The sequence below is a fragment of the Pseudorca crassidens genome, chromosome 2, assembly GCF_039906515.1.
Source record: "Pseudorca crassidens isolate mPseCra1 chromosome 2, mPseCra1.hap1, whole genome shotgun sequence".
In the NCBI taxonomy this organism is placed as follows: domain Eukaryota; kingdom Metazoa; phylum Chordata; class Mammalia; order Artiodactyla; family Delphinidae; genus Pseudorca; species Pseudorca crassidens.
The window spans coordinates 14,982,503-15,001,856 of NC_090297.1; the positions used below are offsets into that span (position 1 = coordinate 14,982,503).

Consider the following 19,354-nt stretch of genomic DNA (forward strand, 5'->3'; position numbering starts at 1 on the left):
AGGTTCAGTCACTGGCCTAAGGTCACACAGCCAGTATACCAGTGGCAGAGCCTGGATTCTAAGCCAGGCCTCTCCAGCACCAAAGGCTGTGCTCTTCCCACTGTATCCCATTCAGGGGCTTCCCAGGGCAGAAACTATCTTTCAGGGGCTTTGTAGCATTTAAAGGAAATTTTCATTTGAAAGGAACATTCAGCCATTCCTTTTCACATTTGATTCCTGTGGCAGAGGAAGACCCCTGGAGTGGTGAGGCATCAAGTCACTTCTCCCCTTCACCCCATCAGGGTACAGGGACCCTCAAACAGGACAGAGACCCCTGGACATGGGCCAGGAGGCATCACTGAGTCCTGCTGTTTCCTGGTCTTGTTACCCAGCTTCCTCACTCCCACAGGGAGGTGTACAGCACAGGCTCTGGACCTGGTTTCAGAGACCAGATCTATGACTCTCTGGCTACACCGAATCTATTCTCTCAAGCCTCAGTTTTCCAGTCTGTGACTTGGGGATGCCCAATACCCACTGTACGGGATTGCTGTGAGATTGACATCACGTGAAGCAAGTCTATCAGGGATAAAGATGATCTAAGGAGATGGCTCTAGGGCTTGAAGTTCACGTCTGTCCTGGGAAGACTGCCTCTTGAATTAGGAGCGATAAGTTTCATGGGTGGATGAGTCTAGAAACTCTTCTTATTCTTGGACCAATACCAGCCCCCAAAGCTGCCGGTCAGGAAGGCCAGGACTGCTTCACTCGTGTTGTCTGGTGGGTCAGGACTTGTGAGCTAGGGCCCTGGGAGTCTGGAGGAGTGAAGATATAAGCCAGGACAAATTGGCCCCAGTGACATGGTGGCAGGCTGGGTGGGAGGCCCAGGGGACCTCGGGGCAAGGTCACGGCCCACGAGCTTCAGTGGCAGCAGTGCCTGATAACGTTCTGGTTTTAAGTTTTTGCACTAGAATCCCCCTGTGCTCTCCTCAACCCTCAGTCAAGTTTCAATAAGCATGCAACCCAGCATTAGCTGTGCTGGTGGTGGGTCAGGGTGCCCGGCTTCCCCTACGACGAGGTGCAGTGTGTGTGCGTGCGTGTGTGCGTGCATGCGTGTGGGTGCGTGCGTGCATGTGTGCGCGTGCGTACGTGTATGCATGCGTGTGCATGTGTGTGCGTGCATGCATGTGTGCGCGTGCATGCGTGTGTGTGTGTGCGTGCGTGCATGTGTGTGTGTGTGCGTGTGTGCGTGTCGCTGGGCCAGGCTGCTGTTGAAGCTGAAGGGAGAAGCCAGGGTCCTCCGGGGTGCCCCTCCCCAGGGGAGTTTTCAGATGCCCAGGGAGGGGCCAGGACTGTCTGCTCTCAGGTAGGATGGCTCAAATCACTGATGTGGTACCTGGGGAATTGGGTTGCGCTCAGGAAATGCTTGGCACCTGATAAACGGCAGCCGGCAATGTAATAGTTGGAAAACAAAGTTCCTGTTCTCGTGAACCCTGCAACCCGGGCATCTTCACTGGCTGAGTTTGCCTGGGGACATACCTGCAGCTCAGTATATCCTCATCCTCCTGGCAGCTGGCACCTCTGCCACTGGTTCTCACATCTACCCAACGGGGGCGATGCCCACTGGCTTCAGTCCTGCTCAGCCCTGTCCCTGCTCTGTGACCCTGGGCAAGTCCCTCAGCCTCTCAAAGCCTCAGGGTCCTCATCTGTACAGTGGGGATACAGATACTGCAAAAGGTTTAGGGCAGAGCTGGGCATCAAGTGAGTGTCCACACATGAAGCTATTATTAACTCCCTATGACAGACATGTGGTGGGTGGACGAGGTTCCTTCAAGCCCAGAAGATGGCTCTAGAAACTCAAATTAGGTTTGTGTAGCTGCTGGGGTGGGCTCCCTCGCATTGCATTCCATTCCCAGCAAGAATTCTTTTCATTGTCTGCCCTGCCTAGTCTGAGATGTGTAAGAAACTTTGGGGAGTGTGTTTAAAATGCAGACTTTCAGGCTCCACCTCCTAGAGACTGATTTAGGAGGTCTGGGCAGTGGGGCTCTGGGATCTGCATTTGAAATAAACTCTCCGGATGATTCCAAGGTGGGGGACCTGGGAACACACTTTCCCTGCTCTGTATTCCACGGTTTCACACCCTGGAAATTGGGCGCTTCTGCTCTGGTCCAGCCTGAATGCCTCCACTTGTGTCCTCTGGTTGTTTTGGTTACTTCCAGGAGAAATAGACTGTCCTGACCAGTAATGTCGGCTGGGGGAGTGAGTGGGGGCGGTGGGAGGAGGAGTGGGGAGGTGTAGTGGGAGGGCAGTAATATAGGGGCAAGAGCATGGGCTCTGGAGGTCCAAATCCAGGCTATTAGTTGCTAGTTGTGTGATGGGAACTTTTCTAAGTCTCAGTTTCCTAATCTGTGAAATGGGGATAATAGTGCCCGCCCCAGAGGCCTGGGGACAATGCCCCAGCACAAGGATGGTGCCCGTGAACAGGAGTTACCTCTTCCCAAGTGAATTCTCATGACCTCCCTCCTCTGGGGTGGACTGAGCCTGGGCCAGTGTCCCTGGGACCTGGGTAGCTGGACTGGAGTAACGAAGTGCCCAGCCCTCCAGCCCCAGGAGGGACAGGTGATACTCACCATGGAGGACAGGTCCACGTTCTCCACCCTCTTGTCCTGCAGCAGCACGGGCTGTAGGCCAGCCACTCGGAGCTTCACGGAGGACGTGCGGTAGACAAAGCTCAAGAGCCAGTCCCCACTGTGGGCAGAGAGGACGGAGTGAGAAGGGGCGGACGTCAGCCTCGGAGGGCCCTGCCTCGCCCCGGGGGAGCCTGGTGGGACGGGAGCTTCTGTGGGAGACCAGGGCCCCGCTGCACCCGTGTATGATGGTGGGAGCTGCAGCCACTAGCATTTCGGGAGCATTGCCCAGGGCGTGGCAGCTCCAGGGAGGCTGCTTTGCTTCCTGTTGGGCCCCCAGAGCAGAGAACAGCGCTGGCCTGGTGGGCAGTGGACGAATATCTGTTGAGTGGCTGAGGAAGCTGGGTGAAGTTCTCCACAGTCTGCATGTGGCTGGGTGAGCTGCTCTCAGCTGGGGGGGGTTTCCAGTTCCCAGGGTGGGGGGTGGAGGCTGGTCCAGGGCTCCCTGGGAGACGAAAGAAAGGCAGCAGGGCGTCTGCCTGGGGGGAGAGGATCACGGGGAGCTGGGGCCACCATGCTCCGTGGCTTGGAACTCTGGGTCTGGGCCCCCATCTCTCTTTGAGCTGGAGGGACCAGCTGTGCTTTCTGAGACAGGCCTGGCCCAGCCTGCAGCTCTCCCTGCCCTCAGCCGCCTAGGAGGTGAGCGCGGCCCCCCGAGGCAGGCCACAGCCCTGGAACACTCCTCCACTCTCATGGCTGCTGTGAACACCACGCCCTGCCCCCGTCCAGACATAAACCCTGCACTCTGGCAAGGAGATAACCCCGGACACTCTGTGGCCCGATTCTTCAGGTACACCGAGCACTGTCCACAGGAGGCGTGGTCTGTGGGGCCCATGGGACAGCCTTGCCCCTCGAACCCCTGTGCCCTGTCCAGGGTGAAGCTGGGCCCCTCCCTCAGCAAGTCCATGCACGTGGATGCCTCTGTTCCCCCTCTGCCTCCAGGGCTGAGACCCCACTTAGCACACTGGGCGTCTTTTGTTTAGACCGAGTCCAACTCCGGTTGCAGGGCCATTTGAGCCCATCGTTTTTGTGCGCTTGTGTGAAAGAAGGGCCCTCCCTCCCCGCGTGTGCGGGGGAATGTGCTGAGGGTCAGGAGTCCCCAGCCTGCCCGCGTGACCCTCTGTGCCCACAGGCGAGGGCCCAAAGCTGTCTGGGACCCAGGGTGCTGTGGGCTCTCCAGGCCTGACCCTCTGGGATCTCTGGCCACATGGGTGCCTGTGTGGTTACCACCCTGGAAGCCTCTAGAAGGCTGGGATCCAGAGTTGAGGGGCTCTCAACAGACCTTCCTGCTGTGCGCCACCCTGAGCTCATCAGCCTGTGACTCCTTCCCTGAATCATCTACCAGGTCCCTTGAGCAGAAGCCAGCAAAGCCATGTCCTAGGCCTCCCTTCCCGCCATGGCCAACTTATCACGGAATCCTGCAGATTTGTACTACCTGCCCCTACTCCCCACTCCCCCAAAACCCATCCCTTCTGCTCCAGCCCTGAGATCAGGCAACTCCCCGCCCAGCCCTCCACGGACAAAAGGAACGGCCTCCTCCTCGCTCCTGGCCTCACCTCTCTCCAGCCACTGGGGTCTTCAACTCTCATCCGACCATGGCCCTCTCCTCTCAGAAGCCAACCTTGACTCTCCACTACCCACAGGCCTTCTCTTCTAGAAAATTCCCTAACTGCCAGAGAGCAATGTTTGCACGTCGCAATGGTTACCCTAATATTGAAGGCCCAAGAAACACTGTCCCTCAGAATGATGGCTAAGGGGAGAAGAAAGGAGACTGACTCAAGTTGTTTTATTAACTAATCGTGAGGCTTACATGCATCCAATACGGGGTGTGAGGGAGGCCCCTATGCGGTTCTGACATAGAAAGCAAAGGAGCAAAGTCAGGATTGTTCCTTCCCAATGATCCGTCTTAAACATGACAACACTCTACTTACAATGTTAAATGTACTTATTCATACACATGTAGGGGCAGGACAGGAACATGTGTTAGAAGGTTCCACATCCTCAAAACTGTGCTAAGCAAACCACAGGGCCTTTGCTGGCATTCCAGACCCTCTGCGCCCAGCATCTGTCTCTTTTGCCTGGGGTGGGCCACGAGCCCACCCTCGGGACCACCCAGAGCCAGTCCCACCCTGTCAGTTACCAGCTGTGTGACCTTGGGCAAGTTGCTTGACCCCTCTGAGCCTCAGTCTCCTCGCTGTAACCTACCTTCCGGGGCGGGCAGGAACGTGCACAGAGATGGCATGTCGTGTACCCAGTGCTCACACACGTGAGCGCTCAGGAGGTACCGGGTACGATGGTATCTCCCACTCTGGGCCTTCGTGGGCAGTGTGGCCTCTCTCCTGCTCCGCCTACTCTTCCAGGCTCTGATGGGCTCCTATCCATCTTTTCAAAATTCAGCTTGCATGCCACCTCTCCAGGGAGTGCCCCTGAGCCCTTCCACTTGATAGTATTAATCCTTTATCCCTCACGTGACTGGTGTATGCTCCTCTTGTGACCTTTGTTACATGTCCTCCGTGTGTCCGTTCCTGGGTCTTTTCTTTTTCCGGGCAGAGAGCTTGCTGAGGGCAGGACTGTGCCTTAGTGCTGCATCCTGTATCCTGAGCAGAATCGGGAACTCCCTTGCGGGTGGGAGGTGGGTGCAGTGCCCAGCAAGCCAGGCGTCAATGGCCCTCCAGGCCAGGCGGATGCATACAACTGAACCTTGATTCACACCGCATGACCTGGTGAAGGGTGTGCCCTGGCTGCTCACAGGCCTGGAACCACTTGTGGGCAGGGGGTCCTCCCCCGCTCCTTCTACCATTATCCCCACACGGTACTGGAGCAGAGACCACACAGGGAGTCCCCCGGGGGCACAGAACAAAACCCTCTCATTGCAGATATCCCAACTATCAGGGAGACAGTCTCACCTGAGTTCACATCCTGGCTCTGCTGTGTGACCTTGGTGAGGCACTTGACCCTCTCTGAGCTTCAGTTTCCTCACAGTATAATAGGGAACAGAATCACTCGCCCAGTTGGCTTCCAGGGGGTTCGTGAAAGCCAAAGCAAATTAACAAACTTGCAAAGAGCTTTATTAATGTACATGATAAATTTATAAACGTATATAGTTTGGGAGTGTTGGCCTGAAGCTCCCCCCAGCCCCTCATTCCACTCCCAGTCTTTAAGTAGGTTTACGGCAACTAAAACACTTTTGGGGGCCAAGAATATGAATCCCTGGTCAGTGCTTAATTTAATCAAAAAATTACAGTTATTGTTTTGGTCTGTGCATTCCTTCCCTCTTCTCTCCTTCCTCCTCTCCCCCTCCTCCTTTTTCTCTCCAGAGAGATGGCTCAGGATCTCACAAAATAATGGAAAACCAAACTTATTAGCCTCAGGTTCTCAATGGAACAGATGGGTTTAATAAGATTCTGCTGCTTTCATATTGCACACATGCAATTTTAATTCTTTCCCTTTGCTGTTTATGAAAGCATCAAAAAAATCGTGTGCTGTGAATATGCCCAGTAATAATAATTATAACTGCTATCGCTTATTGGGCGCGTATAAAGCGCCAGCCTTCATCTTACATAATCTCATTTAATCTCCCCAGAAGCCCTGTGCAGGAGGGACTGTTATTCCCATCTTACAGGCAGGAATACTGAGCTTCAGATTGGTTTGTCCAAAGCCACCTGAGTGGTAAATGGTGGAGCCAGGATTTTATCTGAGGGCTGTCTGCCATCAATGTGGTGGCCATTCCTTCTCTTTTCTTGTTTTTAATTAATTATTTTTTAAAGATTTTTATTGGAGCAGAGTTGATTTACAATTTGTGTCAGTTTCTGCTGTACGGCAAAGTGAATCAGTTACACATATACGTGTATCCACTCTTTTTTAGATTCTTCTCCCATACAGGCCATTACAGAGTATTGAGTAGAGTTCCCTGTGCTATACAGGAGGTCCTTATTAGTTACCTATTTTATCTACAGTAGTGTGTATACGTCAATCCCAATCTCCCAATTTATCCCTCCCCCCCACCCCTTACCCGCTGGTAACCGTAAGTTTATTTTCTACATCTGTAACTCTATTTCTGTGTTGTAGATAAATTCATTTGTACCCCTTTTTTAGATTCCACATATAAGCAATATCTTCATTCAGTATGACAATCTCTAGCTCCATCTATGTTGCTGCAAATGGCATTACTTCATTCTTTTTTATGGTTGAGTAATACTCCATTGTATATATGTACCACATCTTCTTTATCCATTCTTCTGTTGATGAACATTTAGGTTGCTTCCATGTCCTGGCTACTGTAAATAGTGCTGCTATGGACATTAGGATGCTCTTTTCTTATTTTTTAAACTGTCCTTACTTAAAAAATTAAAGTCTCTTTTATTAATAAATATATATATATACACACACACATATATAACTGAATCACTTTGCTGTATACCTGAAACTAACGCAATGTTGTAAATCAACTACATACCAATTAAAAAAAAGTCTCTTTTAAGCCCTACCTCCAATCCCTGTCCACTCTTCAGGGGTGACCACTGTTATTAGTTTCTCATGGTCCCTCTGGACCTGCCTGTCCATTTTCAGACATACAGATACATATATGCACACGCAGAAACGTTTTCCTTCGTAAATGGGATCACAGTACGTATTGTCGCACTTGCTTTTTCCCCCTTAACTGTTCCCCTCTTTGCGGTCATTCAGGTTGTTTTAAATTTTTAATTATAAATGAAGCTGCAAGGATCCCCTTTGTGCATCCATCTCTGTGCATGTATCTAGTACAGCAGGATCCCAGAAGTCAGAATCTGCGGGATCAGAAGATTGGCACATTAACAATTTGGATAGATTTTGCCAACTATCCTCCACTGAATTCAGCTGCCACCGACAGGGTATGACAGCGCCCATCTCTCCACATCTTCACCAACACTGAATGTTATTCATGTGTCAGATGTTCGATAATCCAACAGATGATAAATAGTATTTTACTGATTTTAGTTTGCATTTATTTCACTAATAATGAGGTTGAGTAAATTTTCAAAAGTTTATTGACTGTATTTATTCCATGTTTATGTGTAGATATCCTCTGGCCATTTTTTTTCTTTTTATTTTTTAGGCTGCACCATGAAGCACGTGGGATCTTAGTTCCCTGACCAGGGTTCGAACCGGTGCTCCCTGCACTGGGAACATGGAATCTTAACCACTGGACCGCCAGGGAAGTCCCTGGCCATTTTCTAATTTTTGTTTATTTATTTATTTTTGGCTGTGCCAGGTCTTCGTTGCAGCATGTGGAATCTTGAGTTGTGGCATGCAGACTTCTTAGTTGCAGCATGCATGTGGGATCTAGCTCCCCGACCAGGGATTGAACCTGGGCCCCCTGCATTGGGAGCTCGGGAGTCCTAACCGCTTGACCCCCAGGGAAGTCCCTCTGGCCATTTTTCTTATTAGATTTTTTTTTTCTTATTGATTTGCATGAGCTCTTTGTCTTTGTTTCTTTGTTCTTTCTACCATATCCTGATTCTAAGAACTCAGCTTAGAATATGAGTGATAAAGCCATACTGATTGGCTGAACTCCCGTGTCCCGGTTAACGCCCTCTATCCAAGGCTAAAGACGATCTTTATCTTTAGCTCTGAACTAGACATGGGCTAAATTATCAAAATGATAAAGACTTTCCAAATCTCTTCAATTCACTTGCAGGTTCTACTTGGGATGGCTGGGCTTAGATCAAAATTAAAGTTAACTGGCCTTGTGACTTAACTGCTCTGGGCCTCAGTTTCCTCACTTGTAAGATGGGCTTAATAATACAAACCCCTTAGGGTTTAGGGCACGATTAACGGAGCAAATGACAACAGAGACAGGATGTGGCAGGTGGTAAGAGTCTAATACTTGTCATATCCACTCCCCCATCACTGCATTATTGCATTTTTCATGGTTTTTTTGGAATAACTGTCTGTTTCCATATGTGTCTTTTCTGCTAGACGTGAACTCCTCTTGTTCATCTTTGTAGCCCCACGTCCAGCAGGACGTCTTGGGCATGTATGTGGGATGATTCTGAGTTGCCCTTAACCTCAGGCTGGAGCCTCTCCCTCCTTCCACCCTGACCTATATATTCCTTAGAATCAGGAACCCAGCACTCTCCTCTTTCTCTAGGCTTTGCCTTTCAAATGATCTCACCTGTCCTTCTGGCTTCAGCCGAAGCTGACCTCCCACTGGCCCTCGCTCCAGTTTGCATCTCTCTCAGTTCCAGCGCTGCATCTCCAGATGCCCTGCTGGACACTTCATGTTCATAGCCCCGTGAGTCAGCCGTTTCCCCAAGTCTCACCTCCTGTCACTAAATGAGTGTGCACCACACTTGGGGAAAAGCCTTTGGTTTCAGAGCTTCTGGATTTGGGTGTCGCAGACAAGCCCGGAGCTGCCTGTTTCCTGCCTATTTGCGCTGCTGCGTGCGAGGTTGCACAGGGCCAGGTGGGGGCTTGTCCCTGTCGAGGTTCCAGCTAGTGCCTGGCGCGAGGTTGGCGCTTCGATGCTGCTGCTGATGAACGGTAACACCATCTGTCACTCACGGAGCAGGCACCCACCATGGGCAACTCTGTAAATCGCTGGACTATCATCGTAACCCTGGGGGGAGTCACTACTATTATCCCCCCTTCACTGATGGAGAAACTGAGGCCGATGTTAAGACCCAGGTCTGTGCGATTCCAAATCCCTGTTCTCGTGTTTATGCTGTCACCTCCCTCCTTTGCCTCATCTGGAGGCTGAAGGGCCCGGGCATCCTCTCAGGCCAATCTCCTGAGGTCTCAGCGGGGGCCTTCATCTTCTCTTCTTCCCCAGAGTCCAGGGCACGGCTTTGGCTGAAACCTCTCAAGTCCTCCTCACAGCCAAGCCCAGGGATGCCTCCTTTCCAGCCCCACAGCTGTCAGTCTTCACAGCCCCCCTCTCTTGCAGGAGGGTCTGTCGTGTGGTGTGGGTGCTGGCTCCCCCATGGCTGTCAGCCCTGCCCCAAGACACTGCTCTGAAAGCTCAGCCTGGACGTTCCCCACTCCCTTCCTGCGCTGCCGCATAACCCACATGCGAGCTCCCCAGTCGGCGTTCAGAGACCCCCCATTTACGGCCCAATCTTTGTTTTTCAGTCTCATCCCACTCACCCTCTTCCCCCAGATCACGGTGACCAGCCTGGCCTCTCGTGTCATCCTGTAAACTGGGCTCAGGCCCGACACAGGGAAACCTTTCTTAGGATCTGTCCCTGCTGCCCATTATCCTATGGGGATAGATGCTGCCCAGGTCAGAACACCTGGCCCGGGCCTTGCTTCTAGTAGGGCTGGTGTCCTACCGGTCCCTGGGATCCTCCAGGACAAGGGCCTGGCCTCCAACATCTGTGTCCTGGGCACAGGGCCTGGACACACTAGGTGCTCAGTAAGCACTGTCACCTCCTCACAGGCACAGGGTTTGGACAGACCTGCAGTAGCCGTTGACGATCCTTCCAGATACCACCTTCCGGAAAGGCTCCCAGTGCTTGGCTTCTCCCTCCACGGGCGCGCCCAGCAGGACAACGTCCTCGATGATCCCTTGGCAATCTGGAGAGAGACCCCGGAAATGACTGTCAGCACCCCTGGCCACAGCGGGTCCTGAGAGCGACTCTCCAATGGTGGTGGAGGAAATGGATGTCACGTACACGCGCACACACGTGCATATGCACACCCACACTCACGCAGACATGCACACACATGCTCAGGCACCTGCGCAAACACAGTCGTGCACACAGACACACACACGCCCACACAGTACGGTGGCTTCCATTTACTGAGTTCCAGGCCCTCCAGCGCCCGATCTATTCCTGCAATGCATCATCATCCCCATTTCACAGTTAAGGAAAACCAAAGACATTTTCAAGATCACATGGCCAGTAAGTGGCACGGCCCAAATCGGGACCCAGGTCTATTTCCACCCTCCATGAAGCTCGCAACTGGCCGTGGACTCAGATGGGGTGTCTCCCTTTAGAAGGGACTGATGGCCCCTAGCGCATTGCACTTGCCGGGCAGGAGACACCACAGCCTTCCTCTGGGGTCAGTACAGCCTGGCGGGAAGGTGGGAGTGGAGAGGAGAGGGGGACTCAGGATCCTGGGACACGAAGTACACGCAGCAGCTGCACTGACCTAGTGGTTCAGAGTATTTTAGGCCAGGGCTCCTCTGAGCGCAGCTCGTGGATGAGGGCTGGCCCGTGGGCTGTCTGTCTTGTAAGTAGAGATCAGCAAAGCAGCGTTTCTTTGATCATCTTGCAGACTGGAAACCAACAGCTCACACATGGGAGTGCAGACCGCACTTTGAAAAGCACTGCTCTAGACCCCTGGGGGTGCACGTGCACCTCCACCCCCAGTCACCCCTTGACCCGGCTCTATTTTTCTTCTTGTCACACCTCACTTGTTTACGTCTGTCTCCTCCTCTAATATCTGGGTTCAGGGAGGGCGGGGCTCCGGCTGCCTTGGTCACAGCTGTATAGGACAGTGCCTAGTCTATAACTGGAGCTCAGTAAAGGTGTGAATGAATGAATGAGTAAATATATTGCCATCCCCTGGGACAGCCAGGATATGTGCTTTGCACTTGCAAAGCCCTGGGTTCAAATCCCGGCTCAGTGACTTCTGAGACAAGTCACTTAACTTCTCTGAGCCTACAGATGGCTATGGTACTGCCTTGGTGGTCTTTATGGGGATGAAATCATGGTGGGGAAAACCCCAGCATAGTGAACACACAGTGGAAGTCAGTGTCTCCCCGCCCCGTCCCCTGTCCTGTGCCCCTGCCTCTCCGCAGGTTCTGAGCCCCCCCAAGTTTGGGGAGTAGCATAATCCGTGTCATTCCTGGGGAGTGGGCCCCGGAGGGACAGCTCAGCCAGTCCCACCACTCTCTCTTGCCGAGGGACACAGGACAGGTGGCTTCCTCTCTCTGGGCTCCGGTTTCTAACCAGAGTGCGTCTGTTTTCCACTTGGGCTGTTGTGTCAGAGTTTGTCTGAGTAAACGGTTCCAGGCTAACAGGAGTTTGAGAACCCCTGTGCTCCTCTCTGGCCCTGAGTTATAAGATTCCAGGGCACAGAATTCTGATTTCACTCCTCTGCTTCCAGGGATGGGATAATCTGGCAGCAGGATGGAAAACGTCAGGAAGCTGGTAGTTCGTGTTGAATTGCAAGGATGACTCAGATACTGTTTGATGTAAGGCTAGTTCAGGTGCTTATGCTGTTGGCAAGGCTGTAGCTCTGATTCTGACCCCTTCTCTCGGCAGATGAGGAAACACGGAGTCTCAGAGGGGGTGGGGCATGCCCACGGTCACACAGGTAGTGAGAATACAGCCGGGCCCAGAACCCAGCACGGGGAGCTGTCGGGGCCTGGGGCCATTCTCTCTGCTGTTTACGGGTAACAACTCAAAGCACAGCGATCGCAGGTGGGCTATCATTGCTCCCACGGTGCCAAACGGCTGTGGGCCCAGGGTCAACGACTGAGCTTAGCAGCTCTCTCTCGACGCCAGCCACTCAGGGCACCTGCCCTGTCCCCCAGAATCTCTCCATCTGAGGAGCTGGGACAGCTTCGCAGCCCTGGGTGCCGAGGCCTGGAGGGCTGGGACCTCCTTGTGGCCGGCAGGGGAACTGCAGCATTCCCTATCAGGTTACCCTGAGCAACTGTCAGGATCCTGTGACTAGCCATCCGACAGGTGTTATGAAAAGCAAACAAAGGTAGGTGTCTTTTGCTGAGCTGAGACTAGTAGCTGAGTCTCACAAAACAGTCCAGAGCACAGTCAGACCAAGTCAGGGTGGGTGGCGAGCTGAAAACACATTTACCTATCTCTGAAGCCTGGCTTCAAACTGCCTTTCTAGACCTCTTCCCCTTTATCCTCAGACTGCTGCCACGGTCAGATGTGCCTGTCTTATGTTTTAAAAGATGATTTGCTCTCTAGGAAGTTGCATACCTAGAGACAAGCCACGTGGCAGGCTCTTGGTAATGCACAGGTGTTAGCTTAGAGAAAGTTGGTGAGAGTCATTTTAGACCCACCCAAGGGAGAATCCTGTACTGTTCCCGGAATGAGACGGTCCAGGAGGGGAAACGTGAGTTAGGAAAACTGGCTGCTGAAGTAGATGCTGGAGAAAAAGAAGTCAAAATTCACTGTTTGGTCCAAAACCTTATAATACCAGAAGATTTCAGCCTTCCAGGTAAAATACAGAGAATCCTCACTCAGGTACCACTTTTAGTGTCAAGCAGTCCCCTTGCATGGGCACAGATGATCCGTCACATCATGACATGAGTTCAGCGCAGAATACCCCCGCTTTTCAAGACCAACGCAAGAAACTGGCATTTAACATTTTAGTAATAACGAACATAAGATGACCTCACTGTCTTTTTCCTGCAGGGACCACGAATGTTTGCTGAAACATGTTGGGATTTATTCCTATGTTGCTACCACCAACTTTTCTTCTTGTGAATTTTTAAGGTGTTAAGATATAGTTCCATAGTTTTATAAATAGTCAGGGATCCAAGGTGTATCAGTCACCTTCAAGTTCAGGACTCAAGTTCAGGTTCAGCTTTTGGGCTTGGATTGCTCATGTTTTAAACAGTCTTGTGTATGTTATTAATATAGTACTTTTACTGTTGAAGTTGGAGGCCTTTCATTCTTATGCCTTTGGCATTAACGAGGCTCCATCCCTGGGGCAATTCAGAAGAAAAGCTTTATTAGTCCTGTCTTTATCCCTCCACTTTCAGTCCTTTTTTTCACTCACGTATGGTGAGAAACATTACCTTCCCACACTGTCTTTGCTCTTACCTCTTAGTTTCATTCCTTTTTTTTTTTTTTGGCCACACCCCGTGGCTTGTGGGATCTTAGTTCCTGACCAGGGATTGAACCTGGGACCACGGCAGTGAAAGCACTGAGTCCTAACCACTGGACTGCCAGGGAAGTCCCTCTTTTTTTTATTCTTAACACAGGACCCAAAGAGATCCCTTTAAAATTTGAGTCATAGGCATGAGGTACCTTTTGGGGGTGCTGGAGATGTTCTACAGCTGGGTCGTGGTGACGGTTTGTACAACTCTGCACATTCGCTAATAATCATTGAATTGTACCCTTCAAATGGGGGGATTGTGTCATATGTAAATGACACTGCAGGAAAGTCAGATCATTTCACTCCTGTGCTCAAAACTGTCCTGCGGGATCCATCTCTTGTGGAGTCAGAGTTAAAGTCATTTCAACAGCCCTCGAAGCCCTGCGTGACCTTCCCCACACTTTCCCCTTGCTCACTCTCTTCCAGCCACACCGGCCTTGCTGTTCCAGAACATGCCAGGCCTTTCCCTTGCTGATCTCTCCTCCTGATACGCTTCCTTCCAACATCCACAAGCCTCACCCCCCAACCTGATCCTTCACCTCTTTGTTGAACTGCCACCCTCCAAAGGGAGGAAGATGCAACCTCCCACCCCTACCAGGTGCCCCATCTCCCTTCTCTGATGTATTTTTCTCCACAGCACTTGAGACCATCTGACTTACTGCCTATTTTACTTTCACAGTCTCTCCTATGATCTGTCTCCTACTACACGTGAGCTCCTCAAGGGTTGAGCCAGGGAATCCCCAGTGCCTAGAACAGCAACTGGCACAGATGCTCTGCTCAGTAAGTGTTTGTGGGATGAATGAAAGCAAGCTGTGGGACTCAGCAACCCTTCATGTTGAGAATACATGCAAAAAGTTTATTTTTTTAATTTTAAAAATTTTCCTCCCGGTATAACTTCTTCCGAGAGGCTCTAGTTGAGGATCTCTGTAGACTGGATAAAAGCAAACGAAGAGAGCTGACTTGGCTGAAAGTAAATGGAAGAGTATTTAACCAGGGTTCTCAGCTCTTCAATTGCTGGTTTCCAGAGCTCTGCTCCAGGGGAACAGAGGCTACTGTGACTGACTGCAGTCTGCAGTGGGCAAGAATAATGACCGGTCCTTCCAAAGCTGACTCTGCCTCAGTCTTCTCTGCTGGCTTCCGACAATGTGACCCAGAGGCTCGTGGTGACTCTCCCAAGAAGCACCGACATCACCTGTATTAACAAAAGTCCCTTAGGCTTGGCCTACATAATAAGAAGGCTCAGGGTCTCCAGACTCTTCAGATGATTCATGGTACAGCTCAGGGTGCCCCATCTTTGGGGACAAAGACCCAGCAACTTCGAGGGCCTAAGAAACTACACAATTGTGAACTGCTGTCGTCCAATTAAATGTCTCCCGTCTCACACAGCAGGTGTCATGATTCTAAGACTGTATCAGATGCTGTTGCAACTCACAGAATTCCTGGATTCCGGTAGTTTGTGGTCATTACATACTTTTTCCACCAGGAGATGCTGAAAGTGGGATGACTGCCATAGGCAGGGCTGTGAAGTGTTTGCCTTTAGAAAGGGCTTAGGTTCAAAAAGGCTGGGAATCACCAGTCCAGGGGAAGCGGCTTGACCTTTGGCACAAGAGAAATCTGTGTTCAAACCTCGGTTGTACGTGAACTGAAGTCAGTTATTTAATAACTTGGAGCCTCAGCTTCCTCATCTTTAAAATGGAGAGAATATAATAATACTGATTTCCCAGGGCTGGCGTGAGGTTGTATGTTCAGGGCGGTGTCTGGCACACGGCTTGGTCCGTGGTGTCCCCTGTTATTCCCGTGCAGATGATCAATTTGGCAACTAGGTAGAAATGCTGGGCATGAGGCACTGTCTTTGGAGATGGCTCAGCCGTTATAGTCACCGTGCCTGTTTCTAGCCAGCTGCTAACTGCAGGCACTATTTTAGGAGTTTGTTGTGGGGAGTGGTGATGCCAGGCATCTGGTAGCAGTGGACAGTAGCATCGGTCTCCTTCAGAGCACAGCCTCTAGAGAGAAGCAGCTGAGGAGCTGTAAACAATGGTTAAACACTTCCTCATTTACTTTAATTTTTTTTTTTTTGGGCCGAGCCACACGGCTTGAGGGATCTTAGTTCCCTGACCAGGGATTGAACCCACACCCTCGGCAGTGAAAGCTCGGAGTCCTAACCACTGGACCGCCAGGGAATTCCCAAAATTAAAAAAAAAAAAAAAAGTTGTGGTGAAATACACCTAACATAAGATTTTCCATCTGAACCATTTTTCAGTGTACGGTTCAGTAGCATTAAGTATAGTCACATGGTTGTGCAACCATCCTCACTTGCTTTTATCACTCAGAATTTAGATAAATCAGTTTCTATCTTGTCAGCTGCTCTTATCACTCCTTCAGCAGTTCACGCCAATTCCTGATATGACACTTTTACCACCTGGCGCTCCTGGCAGTCTGGAGACTGTCTTAGCTTTTCAAAAGAAAACCCAAGAGTTGAGAATAGGCCGTTCTTCACAACGGCAAGAGTCCCTTTACACTAGAGCCTTGGCCTTGAAAATCATATATAAACTGAGCTTTTGTTAAACTGAACATTCTTAAAATGTACCAAGTAGGGCCAGCTCTTTCAAAGCGTCCCACGGAGAATCCTTTTGTACAATGAGGGAGGACCAACTGTCACTGGGAACAACCAGTCCCAGCTTCCCCTCTGTCATTCTGTCCTCTCCACACAGTGGGCTTTCTGAAAGTGACGCAGGCCCAGGCAGCGCTTTCCAGGTCTCTCCAAACACCCTCCTCTAGGAGTTACACAGAAATCTCATCAAACGGCCAGAAAAGCAACATCACAAACTCCCACAGGCCTATCACACTGTCAATAATGAGATTCTCCTGGGCTGCAAAGACCAAAGTTTGAGAAGCAAAAAGGAAGGATTTTCTCCCTCCTGGCGGGGGGTCATGTGTGCAGTGAGTGATAAGGTGGGAAACGAGGGAGGAAATGATCTCCCAACTGCGAGTCCAGAAAACAGACCTTGAAGTAAATGATATGAACTGCATCTAACACAAAACGAAATCCATTCCAAAGATACACATACGCCCGCATGATAAACACACAGACGTGGCCAAAGGGAGAGGGAGAGGGCAGGAGCCAGGCATAAAGGGAGATGAAGGGAGGCTTTGACTGTCCCCCACCCCTCGACGCCCCCAGTGGAATGAGGTTCACACTGGAAAGAATCGTTTAAGGGAGCCCGTTTGGATATATTATAAGGATTTGGGATGAATTCTTTATGGAAGGAGTAAGCCTTCATCTCTCCCTTTTGATTTCCATCCCTTTCATCTGGCAAAGTGGTAAGGCTGTTACTAGCATCCCGGGACCCACAAAATTAATCTGCATATGTCTGACCTCTCCTGGAGCTGTGTGGGGAGCGGTGGGCTAAAGCCGGGTCTGCCTGAGGACAAAGCAACTGATAGATGCAATTCCATGGAAGGGAAAGAAATCCCATCAAAGGCGATGTCTGCTGTCATGGAGATGAAAAGAGCCCGTTGACTGAATGACAGTCTATTCTGCATTTCAGCTGGTATCTAAGTGACAGCCCAGAAATAGTTTTCAGCTAAGTGGGAGTTTAGGAATTCAAGGGTCAGGATGTTTAAATGTATCTGAGCTTAGTGACAAACTCTTTTGCCTTGGCTTTGTCCTTCAAACATCATGGACAGTAATGTTAGTCAACTTCTTAGGGGCTGGGAATGAAATTGGAGAGAGAGATCTTGCTGCAAAGTTGTTTTTTTTTTAAAACAAAGTTCTGGTATTCTATTTCTTAACCCCCCCTCCTTCTTTTCTTTATCTTCATCATCACCATCATCACTGCTTACCTCGGGATAGGCTAAGTGCTTTATACATATATTATTTCATCTACTTCTCATAATGATCCTAAGAGTTAAGCAGTACTATTCCCATTTTATGATGGGAAAAGCTTGCCTCAGAGACACTAAGTAACTTGCCCAAGGTCACAGAGTAAGTGGCAGAGTGGAATTCAGTTATTCCTACATTTTCTTTCCTACTCTCCTGTCCTACTTCTCTTTGCTATGAAACATAATCTTGACTTAAAACATATGTCTTTTGATAACTGTGACATCTTCTAAAATTGTATATTAAAAACAGAACAACACACCCTGCCAAGATGAACAGTTCCAATTTGGCTGAGCCAAGAGATGCACTAGCAGGCTAGACTTTGCTAGAAGATTCATATCCTGATGTGGACACCACACCAAAGGCACATGACCTTCTGCTTTGGTAATCTCAGGAACATCTGCCAAACCAAGTGGGCGAAAAGATAACGCAAAGAAAAAGGAAAAGGGGGTCCACATGAAAGATGACACACTTTCTGTTTTCTGATGGAGAGTTATGGCAATCCACCTACACCCTAACACCCAAACTCAATTCCCCATCAGAAAGGTCAAACTGACTAAGACGACATAACTTGGAAGTACAGCTGCTGGTAAACTGTAGGCTGTGAGCCAGTATAAAACAAGCAATTTCATTATATATACGCATATACATAAATAAAACGTCATATATGTTCTATCAGCTAGCTATTGTTGTGTAACAAGTCATCCCCAAACTCAGTGGCTTAAAGTAACCATTTGTTATTTCTCATGATCCTACCAGTGGGCTAGGCAGTTCTGCTGAGATTATCCAGGCATGCTTGATCCCACTGGGCTCACTCATGTGTCTACAACCAGCTGGTAGGTAGGCTGGGGGCTGGCTAAGATAACTTGGCTTTACCCCATGTAATCTCCATCCTCCAGTGGGCTAGTCTTGACTCGTTCTTAAGACAATGGCAAGGTTCTAGGAGGGTGGAATCCATGTGCAAGGCCTTCTGAGGCCTAGGCTTGAAACTGACATGATGTCATTTCCTCTACCTTTTTTAGTGAATGCAAGTCACAAGGCCAGCCCAGATTCAAGGGGTGAAGAAACTGACTCCACTTCTTGATGGGAAGAGCTTCAGGGTCATATTGAAAAGGATGTGGGTACAGGGAGGGGTGGAGAAGTAGGGCCAGTTTTTGCAATCAGTCTACCACAGATAATACACAATATATCTAAAACACAGCAAAGTACTGATAGGTCACGTGCAATAAGCAAAGGGTTAAAAATCCCCGATGATACCAGTACTAGATGAATGTTTCTTTGAATTCTCACTTAGTGAGAAGGGGAAGGAGTGGGAAGAACACTGGGTGAGAATGATGCCAGGGTGCTGGGGTGGCCCAGCCGGGCTGTTTCCAAGTGGCTGTTTTCAGGGATGTGGTTTGGGGACCCTGAGTGAAGGCAGGATCCACCTAGAGAACTGGAAAAGTAGGCCAAAGAATCCTTTAGGCAAGATCAAGGTGGGGTGTTCAAGTACTGATCTCGATCAAGTTCAAGATCAAGCACAGACACCAGATTCAGAGGGCCAGAGGTCACAGCTGCAGAACAGGGTCTGGAGGCTCTTAGTCAATTATGATAAAGGCAGCTAGTGTTTACCAGCATGGCCCTGGATTCTGGGAACAGGGCTATTCTCTCTGTGTTATCACAGTAATATTCATTGTTTTTTGAAGTAGATCTTTGAGTAGGTATTGCAGCAAGGGTCTCTTAAAGGTAAACTTGCTCAGTCTTTGAAAATACCTTTTGGCTTCCATTTTGAATGATAGTTTAGCTGGATATAGAATTTTAGATGGACAGTTCTTTTTCTTTCTTTTCTGGCTTCTATTGTTTTCAGAAGTCTCATCAGTCTAGTTGAACTTTCTTTGTAAGAATCATTTTAACAAAATCATTTTTAAAGTAATCATTTAAATAATTTATCTTTGGAGTTCTGCAACTTCACTATGATGTGCATAGGTGTAAAATATTT

General features: G+C 49.8%; 1 protein-coding gene across 12 annotated transcripts in view; it reads right to left on the bottom strand.

Moving 5' to 3' along the window:
* TMCO4 (transmembrane and coiled-coil domains 4) overlaps positions 1 to 19,354 on the bottom strand; it is a 95,995-nt gene that overhangs the window by 5,468 nt on the left and 71,173 nt on the right. For 11 of the 12 annotated variants that reach the window (XM_067722462.1, XM_067722441.1, XM_067722397.1 and 8 more), the window contains 2 exons: positions 10,097 to 10,214; positions 2,604 to 2,721 (listed from right to left, as the gene is read on the bottom strand). In XM_067722462.1, the coding sequence (XP_067578563.1) occupies positions 2,604 to 2,721; positions 10,097 to 10,214 (236 nt within the window). Of the gene's footprint in view, positions 1 to 2,603; positions 2,722 to 10,096; positions 10,215 to 12,974; positions 13,324 to 19,354 lie in introns of those variants that run through there. The other variant, XM_067722492.1, reaches the window with a different exon arrangement.